The sequence below is a fragment of the Zootoca vivipara genome, chromosome 6, assembly GCF_963506605.1.
Source record: "Zootoca vivipara chromosome 6, rZooViv1.1, whole genome shotgun sequence".
NCBI classification, from domain to species: domain Eukaryota; kingdom Metazoa; phylum Chordata; class Lepidosauria; order Squamata; family Lacertidae; genus Zootoca; species Zootoca vivipara.
In genome coordinates, this window is record NC_083281.1 from 62,641,981 (window position 1) to 62,666,119 (window position 24,139).

Here is a 24,139-nt window from a genome sequence, read left to right on the forward strand (position 1 = left end):
AGAAGAAAGGGAAACGAACAAAGCAGGCCTTCCTCCAAAGAAAAGAAAAAAGCCGAACTCCCATGCGAACTTTCCCGGGAGTAAGTGGCCACTGGTTTCAGCGAAACTTACTTCCGAGTAAACACACACACGCTAGCTGGCTCCCAGCAGGGTAATGCGCACTAGACATGTGGCTTTCTGCCTGCAGAGGGCGCTCGAGTTCCAGATTTCACTCGCGCTCCGAAGCCGAGACTGCGGGTTCCCGTCCCCCTCTCACTTTCTGATTTCTCTCCCCCCTTTAATAAATAGAAACGGCCGGATAATGAATATAAAATAATCACGGGAGACAGCGATCCTGCTCCTTCCCTCCCGTGCGCTGCCAGCTCAGCCAGCAATAGCTTTTCCTTCTTAATCCACATATCCTTGGAGAGCGAGAGAGACCCCCTCTCCTCTTCCTCTCTTTACTCGGGCCTTTCGTCTCTCCGCCCACCTCCTTCCGACCTTGTGTCTCTTTAGCCGTGGAAAAAGGACAAGGAGGAATACGACGGGGCTGACTTTCCCAACTTGCCTTGCCCCTGACTTGATCTAGCCAACAGCTGTCTCAAATATACAGTGCGATCCTTACGCTAACGTGGAAGGAGAAGCGGCCGGGGGGGGGGTGGAAATCACACACACAAACAAATTCCCGTAGCGCTTAGCAATTCAAACAGACGCGAGCGCGCTTTGAACGACCCCCTGAAATTGCCCAGGATTTCCAGCCGCAAAGCGAAAAGACGATTCGATCTCCTAAGGACGTTTCTTTTCTTTTCTTTTTGCAACTTTGAAAAATATGGGCCATTTAAACCAGCGGACTTTGCTCTCAAGCAGAAACCTCTTAAACCACACACAAAATTAAAACAGGATAGTGCGAGGCGTTTTGATCAGATCTGCAGCGATGGCCCCACCAATGATTCCTAATACAGTACAAAAACACGCGGGTCCCCCCCCCCTCCAAAATATATTTAAAAATTAATACAGCAAAGTAACCAGAAAGTCCCAAATGCAGATTTCTGCCCCCGCTCTCTTTAATTCAAATGAATACGCACACTCCTCTCTTCCCTGTACACAAACACACACTGTTCACATTTTCTTCTAGCTAGCTCACAGTTGCATTATGTACTTAGGATTGCTACTGGTTTTCGTTCTCGCAGTTATAGAAAATCAGGATTTGGAAGCCTCTAAAGATGGCTACCCTTCTGTAAATCTAAGCATAGTGGGTAATCTTCCAAAGTTAGTTCAAAAGTTTCCCAAAGTGACAAAAGGAAATGATTATGCTGATGGTGATGGTGATGATAATAATAATAGTAATAATAATAATAATAATAATTCACGTAAGTATCAGAAAATTGTAGTCAAAGTGGCAACAGTTTATTAGCCAAAAATATATACTTTCTTGTACAATTTGGTTCACACATATGTACATATTTTTTTTCTTTTTACTATATATACAAAAAAGAAAATGAAGACGCCTATTTCGCACTGGACTTCCAAAAAACCTCACGAATTCAGCTAATCCAGATGATAGCACAGAAGCAGGGGGTTTTTTTCTTGGTTTTTGTAATTTTTTTCATTTGATACATGGACATGCGTACAAGTTGTAACTATACAGAGAATTTTATTTTACAATCATTAGAACAATAATTATAAAAAAAATTAACTAAGATGATGACAACGCAGATAGAACCATAGCTGCATCAAGTTGGTTCTGAGGCCTGGAAGAAAAGGAACACAGAAAAAAAAAGGAAGATATATAGATAGATATATATATTGAATACTGATTTCTCTGATCATCTAATATGCAGCCAGAACTGGAGACTGCAGCGGAGCTTATGCTTTCTTTAACGTGGAACAAAAAGTCTTTGAAAACATTCAAAAGCCATGAGCAAAAACTACTCCAATTTTATGCGGAGTGGGGGGGGTGGCCCTTAAAGGCTAACAGATTGACTGCAACATAAGCTTTTGCGGAGTTCTGAAATGCACTAACCCGCCTGCTCCTTTGCCTTTAGTCCATAAAAACTGATGCCACAATCCATATGTTAGTCTTTAAGGTGCCAGGAGAATCTTTTCTTAGTTTTGCTGCAGCAGATTCACGTGGCTAACCCTGTGCAGTTTTATAGCCACTCTAATATGTTAGGGACATAATCCTTTTACTTATTTTTTTATTATTTAGGCAAAAGTGCTGTGCATTTTTAAAGCACTATCAAGCAACCTTGCACTGAACTCTATTTCACTGATAAAGGCAAGTTATGAAATATATGTACATTTATGCACAGGCATGTGTCCTCTCTCACATGCAATCATGACACATTCTTTCTAGTCAACGTGCAGACACAGTGCATGATATTATATCCAAAGAAATATATGTGCGTATGTATACGCATCAACCACACAATTAAAGCTATTCATTTCATTAGGGTGCATCTATATGCATTTGTGAATGCACACTTGTACATAACCAGGATAGATTATACATATAGGTGTGCATGTGCAAATAAATATATGCAGATATATCACACACCTAAACTCCACAGGTTTACATTGGCCTGTCCACCTTATTTCATTGACTAGACCAATATTTCAATTTGGCCAGTTTTGAACTGGAGGATTAAAAAGGAGCTGAGCAGACTGGGAATTTTCTGCTTCCCTATATTGATTTTAACAAGACTCTAAAGAGTTGCAGAGGAGACCTTTGTATCTCACAAGGACTAGTTTACAAATTCTAGAAAACTGACTCTGCAATCTTTCCTTGGTCCTCTAATCTAATATCACAAAAGTGCACTAAAGCTGGCTTGGAAAATGAATCTCAGAGGGACTGGAACCAAACTGGCCATTTATAATTCTTCCCCAGTCCTAAATATACATGGTGGTGCCCAAATGCCTCACATCTTTACTTGGAAGAAAGTCCAAGTCTTGGCATTTACTCCCAAGTAAGTCTGCAAGAGATTGCATCTTGCAGGACAGCAAGTCCCATTGATGTCAATGGGAAGTGGTCTACAAGCAAATACCTCTCCCTTTTTAAATGTACCCTCTAGGACATAGATAATCTCTTACCGCCTCTGAACTGGTTGAAAAGCTGTCTTTATTAACTTTTTCTCTACTTCCAAGGCACTAGATCGATCTAAAACAAACAAAAGCAAACAAAGAAAAAAAAGTTCCTTAAAAAAAAACCCACCTTGGATTTGCTTCTCTAAGGTTCCTGAATTCATGTCACTCTTAAGAACTTAGCTCAGTACATTCTTTTTTAAAAAATGAAAAAATGAAAACCTGTTAAAGAGAACCCAGATCCTAACCATGTCCAGTATTAAAATAAAAATGCTTCATTTCAGTGGGATTTTCTTGATCACTTCAGAGTGTGTGCTTAAGGTCACAGAACACCTGGATTGCCAAACCCATTTTACATGGAAGTAAAAAAACAAACAAACCAAAGACCCACACCTTTGATTTCAGTTTGGGGATTTCTTTCCTAGCAAATATAAGAGGGTTTTTTGTTTTGTTTTTGTGGAGGTGTTAAATGTGCTTTTTAAAATAGGCAGATGATACCATCCATACAGAGAACACCAATTCTGACCACAGCAACTAGGGTATCCCTAACTGGGAGAATACATTTTTAAAAAACTAAAAAACTCTCCCAGTTTTGAAGGCAATATTTGTGGAAGTTGTTGTTTTAAAAAGAAAGGGCCCCAGGTAAAGGCCTTCTGATTTATTTATTACCAAGTGATTCTGAATGGGGAGCCTGGCACTGAAGTCGATAGAATAGGAGACAGAAACTGATCCAGCCTGGAAGGGGGGGGCTTGCATGTTCGTGGGTTGTGGGGAGACCCAGCCAATGTTTCTGTCGGAAATATAAACTGAATCTTTAGGCCAAATAGAAAGCCTGGACCTCTTTTGGGAAAAGAGATATAGAGAGTCCAGAAAAGGGAACAGTGAGGGTCTGGTTGTCTTTCCCCGCCATAATGAATCGCTTCTTTGGGCTTCAAACCCTCGAGGAATACCTCCCGCTTTCGTCGTTTTTTATTCCACCTACTCTATTCTGGAGCTTCCTTCTAAGTCCCCCCTCCCTTCTACCATTTGCGTTCTTATAAGTTGTTTTAGTGGTAGCCAGCTTAGTATTAATCAGAGTAGAACCACTGAAATGAATGGACTCAAATTTCTTCAGGTTCATTTCAGTGTTGTCTAAGGAAACTTAACTGAATGCCACATACCGTAAGTCTCAGGGAATAAACGTGTAGCCTCACATACAAACCCACCCTAGTTCAAACTTCTCTCCCCCATGTAAGTCCCATGGATCTTAGGGTTGCAGCCGAGTTGCTCCCCCCACCTTGCCTTTCCCCCCTCTCAGGTATACGCCTCCCTCCCATCGAATGGGTTACCTGTTCCGGAGGACTCCGCGCTCTGCGCTTGGTCCGCGGGTCTGGAGAAAGCCGCGATAGCCGCCGCGCTGGGGGCCGCGCTGGGGTTCGACCCCCCAAGTCCCAGCAGGTGGGGAGTGTTCAGTAAAGTGAGCGGGTGGGGATGGTGGTGGTGGTGATGATGGGGGTGGGCCGAGAAGGCCCGGCTGGACCAGTTAGCGAATTTGCCCAGAGGGCAAGAGGCGACCAGTCTGTGTGCGGGGCCCGGGGCCGTCGGAGGAGGCTGCGGCGGTGCGGGGGCTCCCACCAGCTGGAGGCTCTGGGGGGTGGCCGCTGCCGCAGGGGGGGAACCTCCGCCGGGGGGAGATTTCCGCGACGGGTTATCCGGGCTGGTAGCCGTCTCTGCTAAGGACCAGATCTTGGGCTTGGGAGGCTGCGCTTGCTGTGCCAAAGCGGAGCTGGGAGCCGTTGGGGGGGACGCTGGGGAGGAAGGATGGCGCTGTTGCTGCAGCTGTTGCTGCTGCTGGAGAGCCGCTGGCGAAGGCAGCTCGCCCGACGAGGCGCGCTGCCGGGCCTCCATAGCCTTCAGGAAGCGCTCCTGAGCTCCCGGCAGGTCCTCGAAGCCGTCGGAGCCCTCCGAGTCGGTGGTTTTGGCGTCGGAATGGAGGAGCACCGAATCATCCGGCGGTTCATCGTCCTCTTCCTCCTCCTCGTCCTCCTCCTCGTCGTCCTCCCCTTCCAGGAGAAGCTGCCCCGCTTTGGCCCCTGGCGTCCCGCTCTCCATATTCTCGGTGTCGATGTTCTCCAGGTCGATCTCCTCGTCGTCGGGGTCCCGCTTGTCGCCTTCGCCGTCCTCTTCGTCGTGCTCGCTGCCGTAAGAGTTGCCCTCCTCGTCGGTGCGGCTCCGCGGAGCCCAGGTCATTTTATTCTCCTTTTTGAGGCGCCGCCGGGCGTTGGCGAACCAGGTGGAGACCTGCGTGAGGGTCATCTTGGTGATGATGGCCAGCATGATCTTCTCGCCTTTGGTGGGGTAAGGGTTTTTCCGGTGCTCGTTCAGCCAGGCCTTGAGGGTGCTGGTGCTCTCGCGAGTGGCGTTCTTGGGCCTCGACGGGTCGCCAAACTGGTACTGCCCATAGGGGTAGAAAGCCGGGTGGTGGTGAGGAAAAGCCGGGTGCTGGACGCCGGGGCCCTCCTTCAGCTCATACTGGGCTCCCTGGAGAAGGACAGAAAAAAATGGGGAGGGGTGTGTGTTAGGCATGGAAATGGGCTCTTTCAAGGAGGAGATAGCCCCCACTCCGGTTCAGTAGCCCTCTTGACTCCCAAAGGGGTGGAAGATAAGCCGAGCAATATATTCGACAGGATCAAATGAATCAAGGGCTGCGCGGCTGTCATTCTGCCGGGTGACGAAGAACGCTGTGAGACTCAGAAGCTTGCCCTTTTAAGTTCGATATATATATATGGAGAAGTGCGATTCCGCCCGCAGTTTCATAATAATTTCTCATTTCAAAAGTTATAAAGGGGATTGATGTGTGTGCGGGGGAGGGCTGGGAGGTTGTCTGTTATTTCTTAAATCCACAGGGTCTAGAGGTGTCCCAGCCAAGTTTCTCACTCAGTCCTTTTTGAAAAGTACTTTTCAATAGCGAGTTGAACGCGCGCACACACGCGCACCCCGCTCACGTTTTTTAAACTTCTTGGGCCATTCGCATGCAGTCCTCTCCTCCAGAACTCGGGAAACACAATCTCGAAAAGTAGCTGGACGTTATCATGTATATGACAGAAGTAAAATAGGTATAGGTATATATTCTCTCTCTCTCTCTCTCTCTCTCTCTCTCTCTCTCTCTCTCTCTCTCTCTCTCTCTCTCACACACACACACACACACACACACACACACACACACACACAACCCCCCAAATGAGACGTGGTGTGGGGAGACGAGGGGGATGCACAGCATATGGCGTGCATTTAATGGGAGATCCTACACTGTTTTGTTTCCTTGAGAGAAAACATAACAGATCAGGGTATTATTAGACAGGGGCTCTAGTTTTTAATTCACCGCTTGCAACTTTGCAGAAGTTGGATTTTGTTTTGTTTTTTAAAGAAACGCTCAGGCTTAACTTGACAAAATCTCTGCGCGTCTCTTCCCCCGCCCCGCAACTTACACAACGGAGGTGTTGTTGCTAAAACCCCTTTAAATAAAAAACAAAACACCCCTTTGCCTGACGATTCCTCCGTGCGCTAGATGGAACTGTCAATCAACCCCTCACGGAAAGGGGGGAGAGAGAGAGAGAGAGAGAGAGAGAGAGAGAATACCGGCGCCCATTTGTGTTTTGATGTGTGTCCGTATTGGGGAAATTGTTTCCCTTTTTCAACTTTCATTGGGAAAACACGGGCCTAGGAATGGCGCTCTGAAACTATATTCAAACTCTCGAAGATATATGGACAACAAAAGGACTCAGTAACTCCTTCCTACAACTCTCTGTTGAAATCAGGCTCCCTTATATTATGAAAAACCCAAACACTTTATTTTCTGCTAGGTTTGGATCCCCACAGCAGATCTTTTGGCTTCAAAGGCTTATTAATAGTAACATGATTACTGATTTTTAAAGCGGGATTCCGACTCCCCCCTCCCCGTCACATCCAGTGCGTGTTATTCACAAGGAAAAGGCACAATATGCGATTGTTCTTAAGTTGAGAAAAGACGATCAAAGGCACTCGCGGAGGTGTTTCTCTCTCCCCCCCCCTCCGCTGCCCTTGCTTCAGTTCAGTTCTCCACGCACCCGGAATTATTTGCAAGCTGCATTGAAATTAAAACGGTCCATTACTTCCGACTAAGCAGTGGTTTAAGGATCCGGGTGCCTCTTTTAAAATAAATAAATAAAAATTTAAAAAGTCACGGGGGGGGACGGCCGCGAACTGCGTCCTAAACTCTGAGAGTTATTTTTTTAAAAATAAAATAAAAAATAAAGCCGAGGCAGGAGTTTTTTGCATTCTCTTAATCTGCAGAAGAGATATTTTTTAAGCCCCCCCCGTCTGCTCTGCCCCCTAGCGCACCCCCGGGCCCAGATCGAGAGGGGGGGGGACAAGAGACCGAGATGTTCACTTGCAAACCACCGCCAGCCAATTTCACCTTTCCCTGCGTCTTCGCTTTACGCCTGCAGCTGTGCAAAGTCACATCGCAGGCGGAGTTGGAAGAGAAAGAAAAGCTGAAGATTCCAAGAAGAGAAAGAAAGGGGGGAAAGGAGGACTGCGGGTTTTTAAAGAGGGAAATCTGGAGTTGGGGTGTGTGTGGCAGAGAGCGAGAGAGAAAGAGAAAGAGAGAAAGAAGAGCGCAATCTGTGGACTCGTCTCCTTACCAGCTGCGGGAAGATGGGTAGCTCGGCGGTGTAGGGGAGGAAGGCTCCGTATCCCTGAGCAGCCGCGGCTGCCGCGTACGGCGCTCCGTACATGGAGGAGAGCACGTTGGAGAGCGTCCCCGTCGGGCTGAGGTCTGCCCCGCTTCGGGAGCTGCTGTTCCCTTGGCGATCCGACGGGTAGAGCGGCCGGATATACTGGTATCCCAACTGGGAAAATGCCATGGCGGGGTGGTGTGTGGTTGGGGTAGGGGGGTGGGGGGAGAGGCGAGGAGGGGGGAAGAGGGAAAGGAAGGGGGGAAGGAAAGAGGGGAGGGGAGGGGAAAGAGGGAGGGGGAGGAAAGGAAAGAGAAGCGAAAGGAAAGAGCGCGAGGAAGGAAGGAAAAAGAGAGAGAGAGAGGCGCAGAAGCGAAGAAAAGGAGCCCGGTAGTTCGCCCTTTGCTCGCCTCGCCTGCACTTTTTTAGTGCGTCTCAGAAACTCTGCCAGGCATTGGCGGTGCCGGGTGGGTTAGCGGGGTGGGGAGACCAGGCGAGGCCGGGGGGGGGGACTGCCGCTGCTCCTGCCGCCGCCGCCTCCTCCTCCTCTTCCTCTTCTTCGTCTTCTTCTTCCTCCTCCTCCAGCCGCTGCTGCGTAACGATCCTCCGTCTCTTTCTCCCTTCACTTTTCCTATTGATCTGAGTGGACTCCAGGTCAGGTCCTAACAGATTGCTGGAGATTATTGGAACTCCCGCCTTTGATTGACAGCCGGAGTCTCTCTCTCGAAGCTCCTCCTCTTTCTTTTAAGTCAGTCTCTCGCTCTCGCTCTCGGTTTCTCACTCCGGCTCTTTTCTCACTCCCTCCCCCCGCCACTCACGCCTTCCATTTACTGACGTCGCCGTCTTTTATTTGAGTGCTTTTCAAATCTGGTGGAAGCCATCGCCAATCAGTTCGGGGTTTGTTCAAAGATTCAACTCAGTCTAGGAGAGTTGTTGCTTAAAACATAATAATAAAAAATATTATTGCTATTATTGTTATTATTATTATTAAAATAATCTCCCTTCAGAACAAAATGTATCAACTAGAGTTAAGACAGGGATCCGTGAAGAATTGTGGCACACGCAGACTCCCTCCATTGTTATTGTTTTATTATTATTATTTTGCTGATTATATCCACAAAATTAATCTCCCAAACTCCCTCGACTCTCCCCTCCCTCGCGCAAATTAACCCATTCATTCCTGGAGCTGTTGGACTGAACACTAATATAGATTTAAAAGTCTGCTTTCACTCTCTTTCTTTCGCGAACCGCCCTCCCCCCCCACGGTGAATTTCTCTTTTCGCACCGAATTTTAAAGTAGTTTCTTTAACACAGTAGGGCAAAATGCAGTAGAGAGGTGGAGAGAGAGAGAAAGGAGGGGGGAAATAAAGTGAGACGGGGGAGTTAGCGAAGTTAATTTCCCTCCTAATAAGAAACTTCAAAGGCTTGTAGGTCAGAATTTTGACATCAAAGGCGAGAAAAGAAGGCAAATTAAAATTTTAACAAAAGAGACGTAGGGACAGCCCCGTGGGCCGTTGGTAAATAAGCGGTGTGAAAAAATGGGGTGGGGGCGGTGGGTGGGAGACACCACACATGCAGACAAGGAGACAATGACAGGCATCTGAATGGAACTCATTAAGAGCTTTTTGTCTTGGTGCTAAAACTCTAATTAGGAAATTTATGATCGTTTTGCTCGGTCCCTGGGTTCTTTAGCGGTGCGCGCAAAGGAAGGGCGAGGTACCACTTCCCTGAGTACCTGAACCAGACAAAACTGTAAGAAAATCGCAGGAGGGAAAGAGGGTGTGTAGGCATAAGAGACGGGGGAACTTTTAGGGAGAAAGACCCCCTTTTGGTTCAATTATTGCTGGATGTTATAATCGGACGTTGTTCCGAAAATCGCCACCATTTTTCTTTCGCAAATGCGTGGGCATTTAATTGACTTGGGCAGGGCGAACTTGCACGTATTTTACTCAGAGGTAAGCTCAGTGGGGCTGAGTCCCACATATAAATATTGCAACCGCACTGACTTAATTTACTCTCACCCCCCCAGCGATGGCAAAATTGCTTCTTCTCTTGAGAAGAATATTTTGCTGTTCATGAGACTCTACTAACCTTTTCATATTCTCTCTCTCTCTCACACACACACACACACAAATTTTCCTGTAGTGTAGATTTCTTATATGTTATTATGCATATGTAGTTTGACAGCCTTTTCCAGCCTTCAGTTTACGGTCATGCCCTAATTTACGCATAGTTTAGTATACACGCACACGCACGTCTGCCTGGACATGGTCGCCTCGGTGCACGCGCGTACACATCAGCAAAGCGTCTTGCGACACTTTCAGGGCTAGCAACATTGGCGTCAGCCTTTAGTGGGCTACAGTCCATTAGATGCATCACAGGACCTATTTATAGTTTTGGCCATCTGTTTAGGAGCCCCTACGCACCTTTACCGGGAAGTAAGTCCGGCAGAAAAAGTTCTGCTCAGAACCCACCTGAGGACATGCGTTTTCACTTTGTGGAATATCCCACAAAGTTTCTAAGCGTTTCAAAGTTAAAGTTAACTTGGCATCGCAATTTCTCCTCCGTTTCCCGGCTCCCGCCGGATATATAACTTCTTCCACAATATATCTTGAGTGCTCTCAGATAATCGTCCATTGTCCCATTCCTCCCCCCCCAGCTTCCAGTCCTGTCTGGGTTTAATTTTATAACTCTATTTATTATTATTATTATCCTTTTTTTAAAATGAAGTGCATGTTGGATTATACAGTTCAAGAAATCGACCTTGATAGCTTCCTCTCGTAAACCTCTCCCGTCTTGTAATAAACGCGGATTATATCCAATAGCAAGAGTCAGAATTAAAATTCTCGGAATCAATAGCGAGCAATCTCGAAGAAACATCTCTAATCGTATTACGCTCCTCTTGATAGCTTTCCCTATCTGCTAATCTAATGCAGTCTTCTCTGTATCCCATCCCTAATATTTTTTTTAAAAATTCCTCTTGGAGTTTTAGAAGTGCCGTGTGATGGGTGGATATCCCAATATTCAACTGAGTTTCGATATTATTATCATTATAATGATTAAATATGGGAGGGAGGGAGGGGGAGGAGAGAGAGACAGAGAAGCACCCTCACGAGAAAACGCCAGCTCCCCGTTTTACTTGCTATTTTGTTCTATATTATTTTCAAGAATTTAGTATATTCCATAGGGTTAGGATGGTGGTGATCTGGCAGAGTTAGGACGGGAAAAGTCGGTTAGAGACCAAGGGGAACCGGAAGGGAGAAACGGTCGAAAACCTTATTCCTCGGTGCAATTTACTCGCGAGTAACTTTTGCCTCCTCTTCCAATATCGAGAAGGGACAGTCTCCCCAAAGAAGAATAAGCGGTGGGCAAAAGGTTTTGCCGATTCTGTTTCTTGGCATCAGACTGGGATTGGGACCTCAGCTCGTTCAAGTTGGAGTTCCCTAAAGAAATCTTAGAAGGTTAAACACACACACACACGTGTGAAGCCTGGAGGTGCTGTGGATACCATAGTCCAGGCGCACACGCGCCTTTCCTTCAAATCTTCAGATATTCTGTGTTTCCCCTCTCACAGCCGCCGTCTCATTGTCCTGCATTGCAGGACTGTCGTACGGATCGGCGGGGGCGCTTTGAACCCTGGAAAGGGCCCTGACCGGAGTTCAGCCGTCCTTCGCTTGACTACAGGCGCCTTTCAGTGGCGTGTAAAACCAATATACAACAGACGCGTGGGGAAAAGAGTTGGCCAGATTGCCTTGCAAGCGGGGTGCGGAGAGGTGCTGGTGGGGCGCTTCGGAGCCCAACGGGCGCTGTGCCCGAGAGATGCGCGTAATAGCCTCTCTGCTACGGCTTTCCTCGTCTTTCCTTTAGTGAAAAGCAGTCAGCTGGAGGAGGAAGACCGGCGGGCGGTGGTGTGACGATTAACCCCTTCCTTTCCAGTCAACCTTTCCTCTTTTAAAAAAAGCCGCCTTCTTAATTGCTTGAAAAAACGAGCAACGTGAGGAGGTGTGTGTGTGTGAATATTTGCAAGCCTGCACGTGTACTTTATATATGTCAAAAGTGTGTGTGTGTCTTCATGGGTGAGGTATATTAAAATTAAATCGTGCACGAATTTTTAATAATGCGATTTTAGTCACACGCACGCATTGTGATCCTCAACCTCTTCATTCATGGGAGCGATCCACAGCCCGCCTGTGTGCCTGTTTGCAACCCTAGCATCTCTGTTTCATTGCCAACGCGGACAGGTAGCTAGAGGTTCTCCCAAGCTCTCAGACAAGAAGTTTTTCCTCCGCCTCTTCCTGGCGACGCCGGGGATTGAACCTGGGACCTTCTGCCTGCGCAGCAGATGCTCTACCAACTGAGCCACCACGGTCCCTTCTTTTCCCGGATAATCTCCAGAGCATCTAGGTGGAAACAAACCTCCGGGGTTCTGAAATTCCCCACTACTTTCCCCTCCCTGCTTGGTTTTCTCAAGAAAGGGGGGGTGATTAATTTTATAAACAGCATTATTCAATACAGGTCGAGCCTCTTAATAAGGAAAAGAGCCACGTGTTGTGCAGGGCTTGGGACTTTGAGCGACCTCCCTCCTCTCCCTTCCTCGGTTCACGGTCCCGGGGGAAGAGAGGGGCAGCTGGCCTGGCGGGACGCTTCTAGCAGAAGCAAAGATAGAAGGGAACTGTAGTTTCGCCACCCAACCGTTTTTCTTCCGTCTCTCGTCTCTCCCCATTCCCAGATCAAAAGGGGACACCAGCACCCCTCTTTGACTGTGGCAAGTGTGGGGTGGGAGAGGAGAGGAAGTGGCATTGTAGTGTTGAAAAATGAATGGGGAGCGCAGGGAATGGACAAGCCAGTACCTAGAGGTTGTGTGAATCGGGGAGCAAAGAGAGGAAGGAAATCTCAGAAGGCCGGTAAGGGTGACTGGTGGCGAGGCTAGAGTGGAGGGTGGAAAGATCCCAGCAGGGGAAAGATCCGCAATCCTAATTGCACGTGGAGAAGATGCATGGAGGCGCAAGATGGAACCTGTGAAGCAGACGTGGGGAGCATTCGACTCTCCGGATGTTGCTGAACTCCCATCAACCTCATAGAGAATGACCGATGGTGGTGGTTGTAATTCCGCAACAACCAGAGGGCCAAAGGTAACGATCGCCTGGCGTGGAAGGTGGCAGAGTCAATGTCATGTCTGCGTGTTGACGGGATAAGCGTTTGTAGAAAACCTCCACAAGCTGCAAATTTTAGAGAAGCGAGCCAAGGAGGCGGGGAGAAGAGGAGGCCTCCCCCGTTCTCGGCCACGGGCTCTGCCAAGAAAAGGAAAACCAGCCCGGGCAGAGCCACTAACTCCCTCCGACGACACGTGTCTTCCGTCTGAGATCTGTCAAAAGCCAAGAGCTTTGCTTCTTGATCTGTTATCCCTGGACTAAATAAGAAGCCACTTTTATTCCTCCACTCCTCCCACTTTAAGGGCTTCATTTGCCAACTGTAATAATATTATCTATTGCTACTTCTACATACCTGAGCTGGGGTCTGGGGCGGGGACGTTTCCCGCACCTTTCGCACCCCAGTTCTAGACATGAGGAGAGGTCAGGGTTATTCGACCATGAATGAAGTGCATTCTGTGCGTGCTCGAAAATACTCTCGTTTTGCTCCTCTTATTGCGGAGCTGAGTCCTGGCAGGCGCCCGGGTTTAAGCACTTGCTCAAATATTAAGGCCTTCTCCTCCCTGGAAGGGGGCATGAGGAGGGAGAGGGACAAAGAGAGAAAAGCCTTTTTCTTTACCGTCCTCCCTCCTCGCGCGGCACAGTTTCTATAGGGGTTGCCGTCCTGTGGGTCTGTTTCCCGCAGGGCTCCTCTGCTTTTAACAGCTGGTGGGATTTCCACAGAGAACTCATTATTTCCCAATTGCTTAGTTAACATCTCCCTGCTGAGATGAAAGATATACCTGTTGGATTCCTGCCTGCATCTGCAACCGTTAAAAATAGCCTTTGGATGGGTGGTGGTAGTAGTGGGGAGTCCATTCGGGGTTTTTTTTAGATGCTTCCCCTAAGCTTCACCCCCAAGCCCCACACATTTATGCTTTGTTTACTTTTTGTAACGATGAATGTGGGTATTTGGCAAATAGGGGAGGGAATTGGCACAATCCTAACATTATTATTTATTTGATGGCATTTTATCCCGCTTCTTCTCCAAGGAGCTCAGGATGTCTTACATTGTTCTCTCCCGCCCCTCCAGATGATCCTCACAACAACCTTGTGAGGTCGGTTAGCCTGAGAGTTGACCCAAGGTCACCCACTGAACCTCACAGACGAGGGGAGGATCTGAACTCTAGTCTCCCAGGTCCTAGCCCAGTGTTTCTCAAACTGGGGTCCCCAGGTGTTGGACTACAACTCTCATCATCCCCGGGCCCTGACCATTGGCCAGCTGGCTGGGACTGATGGGATCCAAATTCCCAAAAACAATAACAACAACATCGGGAGTGCCCTAACTTAGCAACCCTTCCCAGGGGTGCCAACTTGAATAAAATATTGGGAGGCCCACAAAACCGATCACATGACACGGTGTGCACACACCATTTGAATGGCAACACTCATCAACTTTGGGGGGCCGCCCCCAAATGTTTTATTGGGGAGACCCTCAGTGACCTCAGCCCCTAGGAAGTGGCTCCTATGTCCCTTGCTATACTTGAGGAAGGGAGCGGGGGATGGGGGGGGGAAATCTCGCCGGGGGTACTGAGCTATTCATTAACGTCAAGCATAGGAGCCAACTGCTAGAATCCGTGGGGGCTTCGGCCCCCACCATAAAATATTTGAGGGGGGGCTAGCCTCCACAAAATGGATGGGGATTGCCATTCAAATGGTGTGTGTGCACTGCGTCATGTGATCGATTATGCGGGGCGGGGTTTACGTGGTCCCCCACAATATTTTATTCAAGTTGGCACCCAAGACGTCAAGAGATCCGTTAGTATTAGATTAAGGTGCCCGTCTGTTCCAGCCTCCAGCCTCCAACAGCGTCCAGCCAGATGTCTCAAGGAAGCGATGCCAGCATCTGGTGTTGAGAGGTATACTGCTCTTGCATATGGAGGCTCTTCTACAAAGAATCCGTCGCAGGCGAGTTGAGTCTATTTCACAGGGCGAAGATGGGCGAATAAGGTGGATTTGTCCCCCCCCTTTACAAAATCCAGCCATTCTGTCTTCTCTATCAAAACGTCATTCAAACGCAGCCTCCACACTCTGATTTTTGTTCACTGGGGCACACTTCTTAACAATTGTACATAAGAATTGCGGCTGAACTTTGCTTGGATCCTGCTCAGATCGCTAATTTGCAGCCATGCCCTATTTGTTTCCTATGAAACAAATGCCTCTGCACTCAGTGATCAGCAAATGATCACCGAATGATAGCTTTTCAGCTCCAGCCTACGCAAGTTTACTCGGAAGTAAAAACACGTTTCAGGCAACGGGACTGGCGCGCCAAGCATGAGCTAAGCGGAGGTCCTGCATCACAGATGCAGTCGACGTGAGATCCTCCTCTAGATGTTTCGGGCGGCAGGTCCCAGCAGCCAATGGTCATAAATGATGGGCTCCGTGGTCCAAAACATTTGGAGGACAAGGATTCAAATCCCCACTCAGTCTTCTGAAGCTCAGTGGGTGTGTCCTTGGCGCCAGTCTACTTCTCAGGGTTGCTGTGAGGATAACATGGCAGAGAAGAACCGTGTAGGTCTCCTTGCGCTCCTGGGAGGAAAGGCGGACTACCGGTATACAGTATATGTAAGTAAGGAAAAGTCCATGCTCCACCTTAAAAAAATAATAATGGAGGAAGAGGAATTTGCTTTGAACTAGACCGCGGGGCTCCTGTCGGCCTCCAGCAGCTTCCATCACCTCTGAGACCATTGGTCATGCTGGCTTGGAGCGGGCGATAAGAGATGGACTCTAACAACTTTGAGGGGAGGGAACACAGCTTCCTGATCCACCCTGTAAACGCCCCAAAGCGACGTGAAGCTAAAAGGTGTTAATTAAGCCATCCCAAGCAACAGGTAATTAAAAGAAAAGGAAGGTCGGGACGGGGAGGTGTCACTTAACACCTTCCCAATTGCTAGCTTCTGCTCGAGCCCTCCTTCTCAAAACAAACAAACAACAACAAAAACCGGGCCCCGCCGACGTTCTCTTAAGCTACCGAAGAGATAGCGCTCTCTGCATTCCTTTATCCCATATGGGATCAATCTTGCGCTCGGCTTCTTGATCAACGATTCGTTAATTGCGGTCACGTCTGATCCGGGACAGCCAGCACAAAGCGAGACGGTCCCCCTTTCTTGGCTAAGGGGGCGCTGCCGATCTCTTTCCACCGGAGATCAACATTCCCCAACAAATACGGTTTTGCTTCATTTGCGAGCGATTAGGACTGAGGCGTCGCTGAAAACGTTTGTGGTTGTTGTGTCTACTGCTGCTCCTTTGCAGTTGATTTCTTTTTCTCCTCCTCTTCGTTTTTATAAAATCTGCAAGGGTCCCCTGGGAAATAGCGGGGAGTTGGTAGTTAATGACAATAATAACAAAGGGCCTATAAACTCCAATTTACTTAAGAGTCTTGACAATAAATTGAGGTGGAGGGAGAGATTTGCTCTTCCACTGTTGTTATAACCAGTTCCTAGGTCCCAAATGAGTCCATATAGAAACCACATTAAAGGTATTTGAAGCTACCACCTTGTTGAATTGAAGCGGGTCCAGATCTACTCAGTGCTTGGGTGGGAGACCACCTGATCTACACCACCTTGATGGAAGATTTGCGGTAGATTTGAGTTTGGTAACCTTTTGTAAACTGCTTTTGAAAACCTCTGGGAGCTATGAAGCGGAATACAAGTATTCAAAACCATATGAATGAATGAATAGCCCTATGAACTTGATGAGTAGGGACCAGTGCTCAAATTGTAAGAGGGCAGAGGGGGCCTGCCCTGCTGAAGTGTTTTTTAGAAGGGGTGTGTGTGCTTCTTTGATAGTGGCACCCAGATAGTGGAATGCCCTCAAACTGATATTTACTTGAAGCCAACCTTGTTTTCATTTCAGCACCAGTTTAAAACCTGGTTATTTACTAGTGCTTAGTAATTGTTTCTCTCATTGTTAAATTTGTAATTACTGTCACTTGTGTTATAACATTCTTTATTATTGTTACCCACTCCTCCCCCCAACACATACACATACAGTACTTCAAAGATATACAAAAATACATACCCATTACAAAGTATCTTTACACTGAGATAAAACAGCTACTTAGTCTTCTTAGAAGCAAGTAAAGGACAAAGAAGAAAGGAGAAACCTAAAGAAAGAGAAAGCGAGGGAGGGGAGAGAAAAGAAAGAAAATCCACTTCCAATGTGTTTTTTGGATTTGTTGCTTTGATTGGGGTACCCTGCTTTGATATCCTTCACTAGAGAATCTCTCTCTCTCCCCTCTATATGCCGCATCTAAATTTATCAAATATCAAAACAATATAATTTGGGGCTGTGATAAGGAGGGATTTGAACTCTCTGGTTCATCATAGCAGATGAGTTCTCAGACTTAAATTCTGGGACTTCAGAGGGTCCTGTTGCCACGTCTTTCACTATAGTCAAAACAAGGAAGCATCCCGAAGAATGTTCAGTTCAGTTCTGCCCCCCTTTCCACCATGGAAACCACATTTTCTCAAGGGGTTCTAACACGGGGCCCACAGAGGCTTTCCCCGGTGCCTGTGGAATGCCTTCTCCCTACTGAAATGAGACTTGAAAAAAGCATCCCATTGTTGCCAATAGCTTGAATAGCAGTGTGTGCTTAGTTGTGGTGTGTGTGCACAACAGCCTTTCCCATGCCCCCCAAATGTTGGTGACTTCTGCTTTCTCTTCACAAACGCTGGCCCAGTTATCACAAAGAGGCCTCACTGCATATTGAATGCTCATATGATAATATGGTCTTCTGTACAACAATATTTCCTTCAAAACAATTGCTTTAGTCGTATATGCAGATTTAGTTATTGCTCAGTTGGTGAAAGCTCCTTTGATCAATGGATTAAGTTTTCTTTAAACGTGTGGCACACCTGATAGGAATGTTTACTTGTGTGTGTAGCATTACACCAGGCATCCTCAAACTTTGGCCCTCCAGATGTTTTGGACTACAATTCCCATCTTCCCCAACCACTGGTCCTGTTAGCTAGGGATCATGGGAGTTGTAGGCCAAAACATCTGGAGGGCCAAAGTTTGGGGGTGCCTGCATTACACCATATAAGCTGTAGTCCGAAGTGGTATTGCCTCAGAACGAGCAGATCACCACAGTGACAACTAGGTGGTGAGGAAAAGGCCCTTTGCACATTCTCAGAAGCCCTGCCATGCCTGCTACCCCATTGCAAATTCCAAAGTGAAACCCTCAAATTATAAACAATCAGATCTGAGGGGAGCTAACTCCTGCTCCCTTCTTCCTTTGTGGAAGAAGACATACTGTTACATTTTCACGAGTGCGCCTTAGATCTTGCAAAACATAAGGGCAGCAGAGACCGGAACCAGATGGTGTGATAGCCTTCTGGAAAGAGAGAGCATGCGCTTCTCACTGTCATTAAATGTGAAGGCAAAAGGATTTTCTTTTGGAGGTGGGGAGTTCAATTGAAGGTTATAAAGCCTCCATTTTAATAGGATCGAAGTGAAATTAGTTAATCTGGAAACACTCGCCAACAGCGGCTCCAGGAGTCTTAAGTGCTTTCTAAGCCATTTAAGGGGGGGGGGAGAAGAAGGGAGCCAAAGTACCTGTACAGAGAAAAAGCAAGTTACAAGAAAAATGTGCAGATGTCCAAAGCATCTTTAAGTTCTGTGTGTATTATTCTCCCCTATTGCAAGTAATATTGCTGCTGGCTCTTAACACTCCCATATCCCACAATATTGCCATAATATAAGGACCAGTGCTTCTTAAAATCTAATAAACATAAGCAGCCTGTAGACCAGGGAAAGATTCCTGCCTGGAATCCTGGAGAGCAGCTGCCCTGGCAGTAGAGCTAGATATGGCCAATGGGATGAGGATATAATCCAGGGTGGTTCCCTGTGTACCTAATAAAAGGTACAACATGTGTACCCATTCAACATATGGCATGTTTGAGCTTGTGATCAGATCCGTGGGCATGGATGCATTGTCTTATGTGACAGTGATAAATCATGCATCAGTGTTGCGATACGGCCTGCAAATGCAGTGCAATAAAGTAAACAATATATTAAAAGTTGGACAAAAGAAGGACAGTGCAATAATTAAATCTGCATAGATGACTAAAGTGAGCAATAATTAAATCTGCACATACGACTAAAACAATTGTTTTGAAGGAAATATTTTTGTACAGAAGGCCCCAAAAGACGATCTCTTTGGGCATTCTGCCTATTCTGTTTCTTGTCCCCTTTTCTCGTCTGTCATAGTAGAGCAGGAATAGGAAAACTTTGGACTAGGGGCCAAATGAGGCAAACCTGGCCCTTGGAATTCTCCCCAGGCCTCACTCCTTGTGGGATGTATTATTACTAGAGCAGTCAAGTACAACATTTTCCTGTTGCCTAGAATGGACATACAGAGGAATGGGGCTCCAGGCAGGGAGGACTTTCTGTCCTCCCTGCTCTGGAGTTTCCTCCCCCTGTGTGTGACCAGGTAGATGGCTGACCAGATAAAATGGCAGGCCACACAATCATTTCTCTCTTGGTCTTTTGGACTCTTACTCTTGGTCTCCTGGCTCTTAGCCAGCGCATGGCTCAACCTTCACATAGGATGGAGCCCATGAACAGAAAGTCCGAGGTGTAGCTCAGACTACTTTCCACCACAACCACAATATAAAGCCTGCCTTCAGATTATTGCTGTGAACTGAATGTGAGAAACCTTTATTCTTACTTTTAAAGAAGACCGTGTTGTGTTATTATTATTTTAAGGGGGCAAATAAAGGGGAAACTTACCAGGAGCAATCCAGACTGGACAAGCCAGACTGGATTGCTTAATTAAGGATTCTAACAAATCATCAACTTGCTTCCAGTATGTTGCAATGGGAATGTGCTCTGCTGTTTACTCACTAGCGTGAGTGAGGAGGGATAATATCAAAACAATATATCCTCTCTGACCTACCTTAACATTCCCACACTCCTTGCCCACCCTGCTTTGCATTGCAGGCAAACTCTGAGTGGAGGACAGAGAGGTACATATGTTTAGAAATCAGCCTACTCTACGAAGGTAAAGCTAAAAATGATGGCCCCACCCACTTTTAGCTAGGGCTCCACCCATTGCCAGTATGCAGCCCTCAGAAGTTTGCCCATAAGAGAATTTGACCAATAGCTTCAGTACTTCAAAGGAAGCATATTTCTCTGATTTGGAAAAACAAGGCCTTGAAGGTTGTCTTTCCTCACCTCTTTTCTGCTGCCTTTCTTTATTTTAAACTTTAGAGCAGGCTTCCCCAAACTTCGGCCCTCCAGATGTTTTAGACTACAATTCCCACCATCCCTGACCACTGGTCCTGTTAGCTAGGGATCATGGGAGTTGTAGGCCAAAACATCTTGAGGGCTGCAGTTTGGGGAAGCCTGCTTTAGAGGTATAAACTTATTCTTTTCCTGGAAAGAGTCTGAAGGCAGAAAGAGAGAGAGAGAGAGAGAGAGAGAGAGACGAAGAAAAACCCCCAAATCCCCCCACCAATTAGACTGAAGTTTGTTCTTAAAAAAAGGTTTTCATTTAAAAATCATTGTATAACTCTTAGTAAATGGAAGCCCCTCGAAACAGCTTTCTGATCAAACTTTTTGATTGTTGACCCTGAAGGTGATTTATAGTTTTATGTATTTTAACAAGTTATATACTGGTAAAGTACAATAGTCTCTAAGCAGTTTACAAAGATACAATATAATCATTCATCATCACCATCATTAGTCAGTTAAAAAAATAAAATCAAACCAGTTAAAATGCTTGCTGGAATAAGAATGACTTCATTAGGCACCAGAAGCTCCCTACAACTTTTAAAATGTCTATGTCAGGCATCCCCAAACCCGGCCCTCCAGATGTTTTTTAACTACAATTCCCATCTTCCCCAACCACTGGTCCTGTTAGCTAGGGATCATGGGAGTTGTAGGCCAAAACATCTAGAGGGCCGTTGTTTGGGGATGCCTGGTCTATGTAATATTTAATGGATTTTTATTTAGCTTTATAAATAATTGCTACAATTTATATCAGATGGAGAACCTGTGGCTCTGCAGATGTTGCTGGATTTCAACTCCCATCATCCCTGACCATTTGGAGTCCATGTTAACTGGGACTGATGGGAGTTGGAGTTTCATGACATCTGGAGAGCCACAGGTTCCCTATCCGTGGTTTAAACAGAAATACATTGTAGTGGTCAAACTCATGTGCGTAGCTTCGAGAACACTGTCCAACCATCCTGTCCTCTGTCTCCTTCTCCTTGTGCCCTCCATCTTTCCCAGCATCAGGGTCTTTTCCAGGGAGTCTTCTCTTCTCATGAGGTGGCCAAAGTATTGGAGCCTCAGCTTCAGGATCTGTCCTTCCAGTGAGCACTCAGGGCTGATTTCCTTCAGAATGGATAGGTTTGATCTTCTTGCAGTCCATGGGACTCTCAAGAGTCTCCTCCAGCACCATAATTCAAAAGCATCAATTCTTCGGCGATCAGCCTTCTTTATGCTCCAGCTCTCACTTCCATACATCACTACTGGGAAAACCATAGCTTTAACTATACGGACCTTTGTCGGCAAGGTGATGTCTCTGCTTTTTAAGATGCTGTCTAGGTTTGTCATTGCTTTTCTCCCAAGAAGCAGGAGTCTTTTGAGTTTGACCAAACTGCGGGAAGCAGTGGAAGACAGGAGTGCCTGGCGTGCTATGGTCCATGGGGTCACGAAGAGTCAGACACGACTAAATGACTAAACAACAACAACACATTGTAGTGGAGAAGACCATAGCTCAAGTGTGGAGAACCCTTGGCCCTCCAGATGCTGCTGAAGTACAGCTCCCACCATTCCCAGGAAGTGTGGCTGATGGGAGTTTTAGTTCAGCAACAGATGGAGAGCCAAAGGTTCCCCATGTCTGCCATGGATAGGGTGTGACCTGTAAGGCTGCTCCTCCATCTGCTGCCCAGGTGCTAACTGTTGCTGTGCAATCCTGTTCATCCTTTGCTATCTAAACTGGATGTAGACTGGACAGCTCTTCAGTGGAGGACTGTCCTCTGTAAAGTAGGACACATGGTCGCCCTGCGTTCCTTCTAGGCACAAACCAGATCTGAATCTTCTGTGCTTTGTGCCTTCAGACCACACACACAACACATGCAATTCATTCAGGTTCAATGCCACAATTCCCCCTATGGGAACAAGGGCCATGCTTCTGGCCTGGGTGAACCAGGAGCTCACTGGGAGCAGAGAAAGTTGCTTAGTGATCAGCTCACCCCAAGTCCCAGAACTGCCCCCCCCCAACAACTCCTACAAATGCATTCAATCACCAAAAAGCCAAAGCCAGAGAGTATTGATGGAGACAGTAGGTGTGTGTGTTTGTATGGTGAATGCCCTTTTGGGCATCTACATTCTCTTTCTTTGTCAATATTAGCTTGTTGATCTTGGCTGAGCTGGGCTTCTTGGGGTTTATTAGGTCCTTTTAAATCCGATTATTCTCTTTGTGCCTTGCCTCCTCCTCACAGCTCCCCATTTTGGTATTTACCCTTGTGTGTCCCCAATGAACTCCAATGCTTGCTCTGAGTTGAACATGGTCATGTGTGTGTGTGTGTGTTTGTGCGTGCGCATGGGGAATGGAAAGAGAGGAAGACTCTCTTTCTCATCTCTCCCCTCTTCAATGCCAGCTCTAGCCAAATACTGCAGGGACGTGTTAATTAATCAATGTAAACACAACCTTGGGGTGGGGAGGAGAGGGTAGTGGCTTGAGGCCTCTTGAGCCTCCATTATGGACTCATCTGGAGAAGCCGGCATAATAAACTCATTTTCCAGCCTTGAGATCAAGGGCCCTAAGAGGGGAATGGGAGGCTTTTGAAACCAAAGCATGAAAAGCAAAACCCCACAAAAAACAACAACAGCCGCTGCCCCCTCCAAAATTTGGCTTTCTGTTTGCTCAGGCTGGCTCCCATGCAGGTGCTGCTGTTTAAACAGTAGCTCCAACTCAATGATGTGGATTAGAAGAAGCGGTCAGGATTCAACAGCAACTGGAAGCTAAACCTAATTCTACAAGAGTCTTCCTGCTCTTGTGCCCATGTTCACACCACACATTTAAGGCACCATGAGACCACTTTAAACAGCCATGCCCCACCCCCAATTCCGGGAGCTGTTATTTGTTCAGGGTGCTGAGAGTTGTTAGGAGACTCCAAGAATCCCCTCAGAGAGCTACAGTTCCCAGAGTTCCCCGTGAAGAGGGAATTGTAGCTTTGGGAAGGGAATTGGCGTCCCCTAAGAACTTTCTTCTTGTCTCTCTTCTTCTACTCCTCCAGCTGCTGACCGCTTCACATGTTCACATTTTGTAGATAAACCCATAAAAGGTTTTGTGTGTGCATCTGGACTTAAGCTTAGGACAGTGGTTCTCAAAGGGTGTGGCATACCACACTGGTATGGCAGGAGAGGATGACAAGTGTGGCAGGAAGATTCAAGGAAAACCAATACAGTACATGTATTATATTTTGGGAATGGTTCATGTTCTTATGCAGCTGCATTGTTTTCTACTTCCTGAGGGTACCACCATCATATATTATAAAGTAGTTGTGTTGTCTCTTATAAATCAAGCACTGCTGGGAGTTGTTTCTTTTTGTTTTCCAGTGTATTGTATTTCTTATCAATTAAAAATTTAGTGTAACATGAGCAAATTTTTATTCTCCAAGTGTGGCCCAGAGAAAAAAATGTTTGAGAACCCTTGGCTGACCCCTGGGATCACTTTCCATTCCACCATTAAGTGAGAGCAGATGGACAAGTATAAGAAACAGGGCCTTTTCAGCAGTGGCCTCCAAATTGTGGAATATCTTGTTCTGTTCTGGATTTCAGACAACGCATTTTATTCCACTTTCCTAGTTTTCTCTCCCCTCCCCTCAGCTGAGCATGCTCATTCTTCATTGGCTGCTATTTGAGGGAGTTGTTTTCCTTGAATTCCCCCCCTAAAGTTCTTTTGTACTTCTGTTAGCAGTGGTTTACCCCATACCTGTTGATCTCTCCTTTCTGTGTGTGTATAGTGAAAACTGAGATTGCTAGTATATCACTTTCATCATTACAATAAATGTGACCATTAACCTTGCACTTTCACTGCTGTATTGTCTGTCTTGGGCTTGGCCAACTGGTTAGGGGCCAAATGTGACTCCACCCTGCCGAAAAGCAAATTTATTTGCCCCCTAGAGATCCCTGGTACTGTAGTTGTGAAAATGTGTCTTCAGTGGGAGATTTTGCAGATGG

The 24,139-nt window shown here is 46.7% G+C and overlaps 1 protein-coding gene across 2 annotated transcripts; it reads right to left on the reverse strand.

Moving 5' to 3' along the window:
- Positions 1–352: 352 nt before the first annotated feature.
- On the reverse strand, positions 353–8,506 carry IRX3 (iroquois homeobox 3). 2 transcript variants are annotated; one of them, XM_035120685.1, is made up of 4 exons: positions 7,722–8,506; positions 4,389–5,580; positions 3,070–3,136; positions 353–1,730 (listed from the first exon to the last, which is right to left on the reverse strand). In XM_035120685.1, the coding sequence occupies exons 1-4, from the start codon at positions 7,941–7,943 to the stop codon at positions 1,676–1,678; spliced, it is 1,536 nt and encodes a 511-aa protein (XP_034976576.1). In that variant the 5' UTR covers positions 7,944–8,506; the 3' UTR covers positions 353–1,675. The 2 variants fall into 2 exon arrangements, with proteins under 2 accessions (XP_034976576.1, XP_034976578.1); XM_035120687.1 differs by lacking the exon at positions 3,070–3,136.
- Positions 8,507–24,139: the final 15,633 nt, after the last annotated feature.